Source organism: Lolium rigidum, chromosome 1 (genome assembly GCF_022539505.1).
Source record: "Lolium rigidum isolate FL_2022 chromosome 1, APGP_CSIRO_Lrig_0.1, whole genome shotgun sequence".
NCBI lineage: Eukaryota > Viridiplantae > Streptophyta > Magnoliopsida > Poales > Poaceae > Lolium > Lolium rigidum.
This window is the reverse complement of record NC_061508.1, coordinates 232,328,498-232,339,838: the sequence shown is the minus strand read 5'-3', so window position 1 is coordinate 232,339,838 and position 11,341 is coordinate 232,328,498. Positions and strand designations below refer to the sequence as shown.

General features: G+C 40.9%; 1 protein-coding gene across 1 annotated transcript; it reads left to right on the top strand.

Annotated features, from left to right (window-relative positions):
- Nucleotides 1–4,284: 4,284 nt before the first annotated feature.
- Nucleotides 4,285–5,242, top strand: LOC124683308 (pectinesterase inhibitor 28-like). Its single transcript, XM_047217856.1, has one exon. The coding sequence runs from the start codon at nt 4,389–4,391 to the stop codon at nt 5,034–5,036; it is 648 nt and encodes a 215-aa protein (XP_047073812.1). The 5' UTR covers nt 4,285–4,388; the 3' UTR covers nt 5,037–5,242.
- Nucleotides 5,243–11,341: the final 6,099 nt, after the last annotated feature.

Genomic DNA, 11,341 nt, shown 5'->3' with positions numbered 1-11,341 from the left:
GTGGTCTCTTATGAATCTTATTCATATGCTTGCAAGACATTAGACGACATTCCACCGAGAGGGCCCAGAGTATATCTATCCGTCATTGGGATGGACAAATCCCACTGTTGATCCATATGCCTCAACTCATACTTTCCGGATACTTAATCCCACCTTTATAGCCACCCATTTACGCAGTGGTGTTTGGTGTAATCAAAGTACCTTTCCGGTATAAGTGATTTATATGATCTCATGGTCTTAAGGATTAGGTAACTATGTATTGAAAGCTTATAGCAAATAACTTAATGACGAGATCTTATGCTACGCTTAATTGGGTGTGTCCATTACATCATTCATATAATGATATAACCTTGTTATTAATAACATCCAATGTTCATGATTATGAAACTAATCATCCATTAATCAACAAGCTAGTTTAAGAGGCATACTAGGGACTTCTTGTTTGTCTACATATCACACATGTACTAATGTTTCGGTTAATACAATTCTAGCATGATATATAAACATTTATCATAAACATAAAGATATAAATAATAACCACTTTATTATTGCCTCTAGGGCATATCTCCTTCACTAACAATACTGCACCAATAACTTTACATCCATATGATTCTCAAAAAAAAAAACATTGCATTCATATGAAAGCCAAAACAACTGAATATCCAAAACATTAACCTTGCACGAGGAACTAACATCACATAAGTACTACTACCAACACGGTGATGTAATCTCCTGTACAAACTGCATATATGTACATCAATATCGTGTTTTATGAAAGAGATGGTAATCATGTGACCATAAATTAAAGGTGATTAATTATATTGCCCAAGTATGATAATAGCATAGTATTTATAGTTTCTGTAGAGTATCTTCGCTTGAGTTCAGGAGATGATAGGTTCGAATCAACCTCCCTTCGTAAAAACATATGCCTAGAAATATTCGTGGGTGTTTTCAGTTATTTATAGCGGATACGGAGGATTACAATTTATACCTTAACAAATGAGTACCGATAACACGTGTTAAATAAATTCCACACATCATGAGAGATAAGAGCCCCTCGCATTTGCGAGGGCCACTATGCTAGTTAATAAATAAAGCAATGTCATAATATCACAACTAAGGTAGAAAGTGAAATTATTCGAATGAAATAAATTGGGTGCTATAGATAAATATTTGATTAAGAATAAAAATATAACTTCTCTTAATTTGTACTGGAGAGAGTACAAATGAGTTTTTTTTATTTGAAAAAAATGAGAAAATTTGCCCTCCAACTCCAAATTAAGTGACGTGGTCTTGTATAGATACGAATATATGTACGCATTAAAATATGTCTAGATAACGCAGGTATGGAGTCGAGGTGTATTGTCTGAGTACTCTCCGGTCACCTAAATAAATCAACAAAAGTACATAACCGAAGTCCACTGTCCACGCACAAAATATTTTCGAACGAGTAATACATGGACCGTGGTTAGGCATGAAAAGGAACCAAAGATGTCCAATACATATGTAGAATGCTCGAGATTACCAAAGCATGTATGCGAGCCAGCTGGTGTAAATGTTTCGAAGAGTTATTTGTTACTACCGTGCACTTCTAAAGTTAACCTAGCCTAATTAATACTCCCCTACACTTGATATGCATTTCCAAGTTACATCTTCGTAGCAGCAGAGCTTCGAGAAAGAGCTCGAAGCCTCGGATTGTTCTTCAATTCGAACGCGTGGTTGAGCTCGGACTGGATCGATCGGTGTACACTTCGCCGTGTCCCGTTGACGTAGGGTTTTTTTGCTTTGAGGAACCCTGCCGGATTCTGCCAACTGCCAAACCTCCTTTTTGTATGCAATAGTCAAGCACTCTTGCTTGTCTAGTGGATGACTGGGTGAAGAGAAGCAGACAGGAAACCAGCTGGGGTTCCGCCTACAGTCAACACGCCTACATGTTTAGCTGCACAAAGGAGTTCCGAATCCACTAACTCGATCAGTCATCCACCTTTCTCGCGTGTCAAGTCAAGCTAGCCACACAGATGATACTCTCTCAACGATAAAGCTCATTTTAGGGTTTTGATACAGTATCCAGCACTCAACTTTAGCCCTTGTTCCCTTTAAAAAAAAAAATAGCCCTTGTGATATGGATAGGTTAGCAAAAAGTTATAGATATTAGGATGTTATATGGAATATATGTGAGAGAATTTGTCACCTAAAGAAAAATTGAAGGTTTAAATACAAGTGGTAGGATGGTAGGGTTGTACATCCTCTATTCCTCTGCTCCAGCCAAATGAGCTATGCTTTACTTTCCATAGACAAATTTAACTACCCAAATGATTTCATGGATTAATTAGTAGCCAAAGTTAGCGAAATCTAATTGTAAGGATTCTGAGTTGGTGTACTCCTGTATCTAATGGACAGTTGGGCAGTACTACTCCCTCCATCATAACTACCCTGCCTTCCAGGTTTAGTCCGAGCCAAATTTTGTAAAATTTAATCAAATATATAAGGAAACATATAAGCACTCAAAATATAAGCTTGCATTATTATAATCATTATATAATATATTTTTTCACATTGGTATTATAGATAATGATGTTTTTCCTATATGTTGTTAAATTATAAAGTTTGCTTTAAACTAAACCCAAAGCTCAGAGTGTCTCTGCATAACATAGATCCACGCAACCCAATTAGAGAAATTACATGTTTCACGATAGAGCCGATATACTTGTCCTAGATTGAACCCTAGATATGCTACATATGGAATTAAGTATGTTTGTCATGGAGTGAGCACTTACATGAACGTGCTATCAGGCTAAGCTAGGGCACAACCAGACACAAGAAACGTGCATTTTTTAGTGTCGCGGTGCCTTTTTCTTTTAAAAATCATCCGGTTCAATATACTGATTTATTCCACAAATGTGAAAATATAAATTTCGAACACCAAAATAACAAACATGTGGATATGAGTATGCATATTTTTAAATCCCCAATTTTTTATCAGATTTTATCATTTTTATGTAGCCCACAATACAAAGAATTTCACATTGAATTTTTTGCATGATTGTAGGCTACATCATTGAATATCTCCATATTTTTCATTCTTTTTTAAAAACTTATAAATATGATTTTAGTTTTCTAAACAAAGGGATCACTGGAGCTTGGGAGCCAAAAACATTTTCCACGCATGACTTAATTAGAAAATAGCGGAAAATTTATAATTAACAAAAGTGCCGACGGCAAGTACTTTTCTTGCTAGTGCACAATGTCATCAATTTCTACTTGTCGAGACCAAATTAAATTAACACGTTGCTTCCAAAACGAGCCAATGTCATCAAATGGTCTGTTAGTGCACTGCAATATATATAAGAGAAAACAACATGTGACCACATCTTAGTAGTATCTACTCCTAGTAATATTATATTTCGCCCAGGGTCCTCCTTTAAATTAACAATCTTTACTTTGGCCAACTCATATTTTCCTTTCCTGTAACAATAAAAAAAGTTGAATACAACTCACTTTTTTAACACTAATACATCTCACATTAAACAAGCAGCAACATAGCTATCCACAGTAAAAAAATTCATCTCTAGTACTCCCTCCATCCTATACAAGATGTCTTAACTTTGTCTAAATTTAAATGTACAGTTACATCAAAATTTAGAAAAAACTAAAACATCATTTATGGGATGGAGGAGTACATTTCTTTGGGGGGGGGGGCGATATATGGTGGAGTAGGTATGACTAGATTTTGCCTTAGATACTCCAGCCTAACCACTTGCACTCAGCTAAAATTTTGTACACCAAGTCTTTTCTAATTGTCATTTTGGACATCACATAGGGTATGAAATATTCTCTTGACAATTACCTTTTCTAATTACATGCTAGTATAATCAGGTAAACTTAGGAGTCACAGAGAGAAGGAGATTGAACAAGGCAGACTCTGTGTAATTTGTAAAGGTTCAACAATTCTAGAGACAAGTCATCAGAAACACCAACTTCATGTTTTGTCCCGTTTTTCCTAGTATAATATTTTCTTCCTTTGTGAACTGCAGCATCACTCTACCCACCTGAGGAGGTTTGTTAAACAGAAGAAACGTACAACGGCCACATATAAAAATGGAAGAAGCATATGTATGGCACACGGTGTGGACTGCTCCACTTGACAACCAACTTAATTTGGCTGATTACAGGAGTAGGAGTCAATTTTGGCAGCCATGTATGGAGTATGGACTAGACTGGCCAGCTCTCTTCCTATAAAACCCCATCAACACACCACAAACACCACACGCACAGAGCTCTTCACTCTCCAAAGACAGTCACCACAAGAAAGCATCTCCTTCTCCACAGAGCCACAGCTAGATAGCTCAGAGCAAGAAGCTACCTGGTATTCGTAGCAAGTTCAACTAATGGCGCCAACAATGGCCATCACCACCGCCACCCTCGTGCTCCTCGTCGTCTTCCTCCTCGCTCCCACCGCCCTCGCCTCTCGCTCAGGCCCATCCTCGCACCACGGCCACGGCAGCCACGCCAAGCACTCGCCGCCGCCACCACCCCCGCCCGCGCCAGTCGCCCCGGTGGCCGCGGCGCTGGTCCGCACCACCTGCAACTCCACCGCCTACTACGACCTCTGCGTGTCCTCCCTGGCCGCGGACCCCTCCAGCGCCACCGCCGACGTCCGCGGCCTCTCGGCCATCGCCGTCTCCGCCGCCGCCTCCAACGCCTCGGCCTCGGCCGCCGCGCTCGGCTCCAACGTGACCGCGCAGGGCGGCGCCGCCGTCGACGGCACCGTGCAGGCGCTGCTCCGCACGTGCGCGGTCAAGTACGGCCAGGCCCGGGACGCGCTGGCCGCCGCCAAGGTCTCCATCGCGCAGCAGGACTACGACTACGCCGCCGTGCACGTCAGCGCCGCCGCCGAGTACCCGCAGGTGTGCAAGGTGCTGTTCCGGCGGCAGAGGCCCGGGGCGTACCCAGCGGAGCTCGCGGCCAGGGAGGAGGCGCTCAATCAGCTATGCTCCGTCGCGCTCGACATCATCTCCCTCCTCAGCGCCACCTAGGCCTAGCTGAACCAAAGCTACGACCGAATCGACTATGATCAATACGTGCTGCGCACAAGCGTACACGTACGTATAAATTAAGGATGTGACCGTATGTGTACGTGTAGTTGTAACTAGTGTAGCGTACGTGTAATGACACGTACTAACTACTAAGTCTGCTTATGTTTCTCCTACTACTAAAGGCCGGGTTACAGATATTTGTTGAATTATATGGTATACTTACTTGATCACGTTATTTGGGAAGTTGATGTCTAATATTTTCAAAAATCCCATTCACCTAAAATTAGGCATCAATTAGTTCAAGTTTGAACTTTGAAGTACTTAAAGTGTGCAACTTTTGCTTGACGGTGGTGTCCGCCGCAAACATCAAAAGCCTTATTTCTAAAACCTTCGTAGCCATCCCTTCGTCTCACGAAACATGAGACATGCGGCGACACCTCTACCTCCCCAGATCTCCACCGACGTGAGTACTGGTCCCTTCTTCCCTTCGCTTGCTGCTCCGGAGACACATAAGGGAGGGGGGGCCGTTCCTCCGTTATGGTCTACTAGTGGTTTTTAGGTTTTGTGTTTGTCTAATATGGTGTGTCGTTGGGTGGTGGAAGCGACAACCGGTTGAATAAATCTGCCTCAAGTCTACTCCCACACCGGTGTCGATCTTCACGACGACGTCTCGCTGTCGTTGCCTACTCGACAATACCCCGTAGGAGGGATCCTCACGGAGGGGGAAAGAAATGAGGGCCATAGGCGGAGAGCACTCGGGACGGTGGTACGCGATTTACCCAGCTTCGAAACACCTGCTCGAGGACAGGGCCTACTGCTGCTTGTCTAGAATTATGTGGGCGTTTTCGTGTTGTTACAATGAGTTGTGGTTGGGCCTCTAGGGCTCCCATGATACGGCTTATAAAGGCGCCCGGATCTAGGATTTACACGGAGAGTTTTAGCCGGAATACAAGATGCCTAACTACGGAATATACATTGCCGTGCAGATCAAGGATCCACCTAGATCTAACTTACCGTCATGGATCCAGATACTTCATGGGCTTCATGGATCCGTCTACTTGCATAGGTCGGTCGGGATCCGACTCCTGTTCCTGGGCTGGACTTCATCCATCTTCTATCAACAGCAACTGGGCTGCCCGGTGGGTCATAAGTCACCACCACCATCTGTGGGCCACCCGGGCTTGCCGGATCTAGACCATGTCGTTAGCATACCCATAAATTATACCCACAACACTCGCAGTTGATGGCATCGTGTGCTTGTCGATCCTTCAGATTGGCAGCTTGGTCTTCTCATCGTTCTTCAGATCGATTTGGTGGGACCAGTTTCTCGACGTGTCGCATGCATTGGTCGTTATCCACGGCGGTGCTATGGGCCTAGGCGAGGTGGATGATATGGAGTAAGGATGTTGGTCCAAAGACGATGGATTTGTCGTTATTCCCTCACTCGTCGATGGGATGCGGTGGATCCTGGTCCAAGACAGCACAGGGACATCCCAGTCGACGTGCCACAACAACATTTGCCTCGTTGTTTGCAGCGGACATGTTCATCGACTTACACAACCTCGTTGGCGATGATGCTTTTTTTTGGATTTGGCAATGGTAGAGGCTCAATGTTTCTTCCAACGTGCGTGTAGGCGGTGTTGGACTTTGGCGGCGGCCGCTGGTTTTGGCGAATGCAAGGAACTCTATGGATGATATTTTTATGTCCTTCAGAGTTATTTTGCAAAGTTTTCAGGATAATTGTTTTCTCCTGATTTGTTTGTTAGTTTCCACCTTTATTTATTCATGTAACTTGATTTTCTATTAATTAAAAATATGTGGTTGCTCTTAAAGAAGAGGTTTGCAACTTTCTCTAGTCAACGGAAGAACCTCCAGACCTGTGCATTTGAAGATGCACACAACTAGTTCTTACAAAGTTTTTAGTTTGACAAACCTTACAAAGTATTAATAATAAATAAAAGATAAAAACAATACGGTACTACATGATTTCATTTTTTTTTTCGAATTATGGTACTTACTTGATCACCTTAAACAAAGCCATTAATAATAAATCTTACCCAATTTCAATATCCAAGAAAATTGTGCTCTCGAAGTTTCAATAAATATGTTTTACCTACTAATATACTAGTTATTGGTATTATATATAGTACTTGTTAGGTGGTGCCCTTTAGAGAGCTTCACCATGAATGCATATACATACATTATATATTTTATGCTCATTCAAGAAGGAACTTTTTACAAAATACAATTAAGGATGGCACAATTTATTTCAATATGTAAACTAGAATTGTACAATTAAGAACATTAATGCTAACATTTAGCAATTTTTGTATGTGGTTAATTGCATAAAAAAATAATAGAAAATTATACACGTTAATACCACAACATGAAAAGAATATTTTCTAAAATGTACAAAAGTTGAGTACAAATTTGCCATCCCTTTACTATTTTTTCTTCCGCCATTGAAAAAATGGACTGAGATCCACTTCCTTGCTTAAGACAAGGCATGGATGAACAGTGTCATGCCTTGACCCCTTTTGTTACCACTGGATCCATAATCAATGGCTAGATGAATATCCATAGTGCATGATGTACAGTACCATCTACAGTGCGCATGCTACAGGGCGCCTACTATAGTGTCACCTACAGTGCATGTGCTGCAGTATCTACAGTACGTTGCTACAGGGCTCAGGTCCTTTTCGTCGATTTCCAATCTAACGTCCAAAACATCAAGGCATGTCACAGTTCATCCGTGCCTTGTCTTAAGCAAGGCACTGGATCTCAGTCCTGAAAACATATGTGCTTCACATCTTTCATCATCATCATGATGAGACTCGTGTATCTGGGGTTGTAATTTTTAACTTAGAACACAAATTCTAATCTTTTTTTAGATTTTTTCCCTAGCTTTATCATACCACCCTTGCACTTGTTTATGATACATTGCTCTATTTTAACTAAGTAATCAATTTGGTTCATTGATTTCATAATAGCATCAGGAATTTTCAATCTAAAAAGAACTTGTTTTGTACTATCTAACTAGGTATTCTCACATGGAATGAATGACTTGAAAATCGTATTGAAACCCCATGAAGTCGAGCAGTCGCCGAAAAACACACCACAATTGTAGTGATGATTTTTTTCAGCTTTTTTTTGTATCACCTCCGTTATAATTATATATCTCCTCAAATAGTACATGAGTGTACTACAGGAATGGCGCAAGGCGCCGACGGACGGAAGCCCTCGCCGTAGCCACAGTAGCCATCGGCGTCTAGACCCTCGGCGCAAGCTACGCCATCTGTTAACTTAAAAAAAAAAAAAATTTAATCTCTCACATAAATCATTTTAACTCTAAGTCTCTAACTACACTTAATCTTATGTTAAATTACACTCATGGTCAAACTTCCCAATTTTGTCACCCATCCTCACACTACTCCAAGCCTAGCACGCTTAACATCTTCGTTCCTTTCAGTTAAGCTTCCATGAAAAAACAAAACATTGTTGATAATACTACCATATCAATCCTATTAACCCTTAGACCGTGATATCACAAATCTTTATTATTTTGAATTTTAAACAATTATTTAAATAAACATCAATGATTAAGTATTACTAATCTTTATGCGAAGGATGCAATTAATAATTTAATTTTAAAAAAAATAAAAAATATAAATCATGAATTTCTGAACAAAAACTAAAATCTTCTTGCTTTCATATTTCCATTTGAAATTTTGAGAATCTAAAAAAATGCCAACCGAGTAAATCCCGGTGAATTCGGATGCAAATTTTCCGGCGATCATTTTGATATATTTTTTTCGACTTCGTATGCAACCAGAAAAATAGTTTTACCAATACATGACGCAATTTTGCAAAAAAGGTTGAAATTCATTTTTGTTAAATTCTCTTGCAACTAGATGACATAACACATTGACATCTCGAAGGATTTTATTTCTTGATTTTTTATATCATTTTTTGCTATTCAGTTGAAACTTAAAAAGGCGATCCGCGGGGAGGGGGTGGTGCGTGGAGGGTAAAAAGTTGAAGGCTACGCCGAGGGTGGCCGTCGGCGTAGATTTAAAAAAGGGAGGAGGCTATGTCGAGGGCAGCCCTCGGCGTAGCTCTAACGTCGTGACAACACCGTCACGGCCTGGCTTTGGAGGGGCGCGTGTCCAGGCCTACGCCGATGGCCCGGAGTACACCGAGGGTAACCATCGACGTAGAGTTGCCTACGTCGAGGGTGTCGCTACGCCGACGGCTATTTGGCAGGGCTGGCCTGGCCGGGCCCTACGCTGACAGCCCCGACTTTTGGCCGTCGGCGTATCAGCAGGCCGTCGGCGTCTTGCGTCATTCCTGTAGTGAAGCCCAGCTCTCTTGTCCTTGGTAATTCTACTCTATCGTGTCCTTGGTAACTCCACTACGATAGAGGTCGGCATAACTGCTTGAAAATGTTAAACTTTGCAACTCTTTTCGTGTACATAGTACTGTAGTTTCTAATCATCATTTGTCACAAATAACTAAAGAAGAGTTAACAAAGTCATAGCTAAAGCAAAATACTTTGGGACTGTCTTGTAATAGAAACTCGTGAACTTAATTATGGAAAGACCAATACTTCTGGCTCGGTTTATACGAAAAAACACAGATAAAGATTTGTGTGAACATAAATAATATTGAAAATTCAAAGAATTAGAACAATCCCAACTGTTTTCTTCGAGAACAAACAAAAGGTCCATGCATCATTGTACAATGGTAGCAGCAAAAAGAAGACATCGCCCCTCTTGAATTCAGGTGCCCTACACAAAGCCATCAAAGCTTAACTGATTTAGCTGGCCATTGCACTGAATTTGAACACAAAAAAGCCTAACTAGACAATGCATTGGGATGGGAATATGTACAATAGGGTAAAAGCCATCAGAGAATTGTGGAACTAGTAATGATGGTTGGTAAACTCAAAATGTGTTTGGGCCATCGAGATGATGGATCTTGCCTGCTTGGACCATTTGGGTTTTTTGAGAAAAGGAAAGCAGTAGCGAGTGAAGTAACATGCTTCTACTCCTGATTTTATCATGGAGCGGGAATAAAACTGAAAAGCAGCAAAGCATGGTCGTCCAATTGTTCCCTGCTGTACTGGGTGCACGTGCACCTGAAGAAGCAGTTTCAATTCATAAACGTGTTCTTTCTCTGCCTATTTTTTTTCTCCTCCTCGGCAGTAACCTGGCTATTTAATTCTTGGTCAGATAGAACTTATTTAGAGCTCGGTCATGTCTTTAACTGTTGGATTTGTCACATAGATTAATGTTGGTATGGTTGCAAACGAAAATTTTCTGGTTGAAACATGGGTACAACTGATTTTTTTTTTTCAGTATTGAACTGGTTTTCTTTTCAGTTGTATATACTGGTTTCAACAGTTCTTTTTCTTTTCATTTTTACACTATGGCACCTCATGAATCAGCGGCAACTAATATGGAGCAGAGCAAGGGAGTACTTTTTCTTTTAACTGATTAGCTCAGTTGCATACTACTGAGCACACCCGGTACAATTTTTTTATACGTAGGCGATGTCATTCGACCGAGATTGCCATTCGCACCAATGACCTCCTTCCCTTCCAATTTACTCTTATGTTTTGAGTTTACCTTTCAAAACTAGTCTTCTGTTATCCACAATTACAAAGTTTTACTGTTGGCTACACGAGGTAACATGTCTATATGATGGAGAACACGATCATGTTCATGTGACTTTTCTCACGTAATAAGATCTGACCTTTTTTCCTTTACTATATTCCTCTTTACATGTAAGAAAGTAACCTCCGGTATGCGGTTGCAAAAGCCAAAAGAAGGCTGGCTGGCTGGCAACCGAACAGTGCATCCGAGATGTCATTAACCGCACTAAAGATGGATCCTTTAATCACAGGCTAAAGATGAAGGTTCATAGGCCAATGGTGCCTTTAATCACACTATTCTGCTTTCCAAAATAAAGGCCCCATCCCTACTTGGTGATCTCTCTTATTAGTGAGTTTGCTAGTACGAGTCAACAACTTACGAAAGAATCTGTAGAAATCAAAAGAATATCTTCAATGCTGCATTGGCAAAAAGAACACAAGTGCAGTTTTCCAACATTTGTAAGCATGTTGATATGCATCAAAGTTGACATCAGGCAGACAAACATAAATAATGTCCTGATGAAGTGATGAATCAAAAAACTAGTGACAAACAGAGTCACGAGGGCAGCAGGAGGAGCTCTGGTCATAAACAAGAAAAAGGTTGTAGAAAGTAAAGCCACGTTGATATAAAAATAAGATACATAGTACCAGA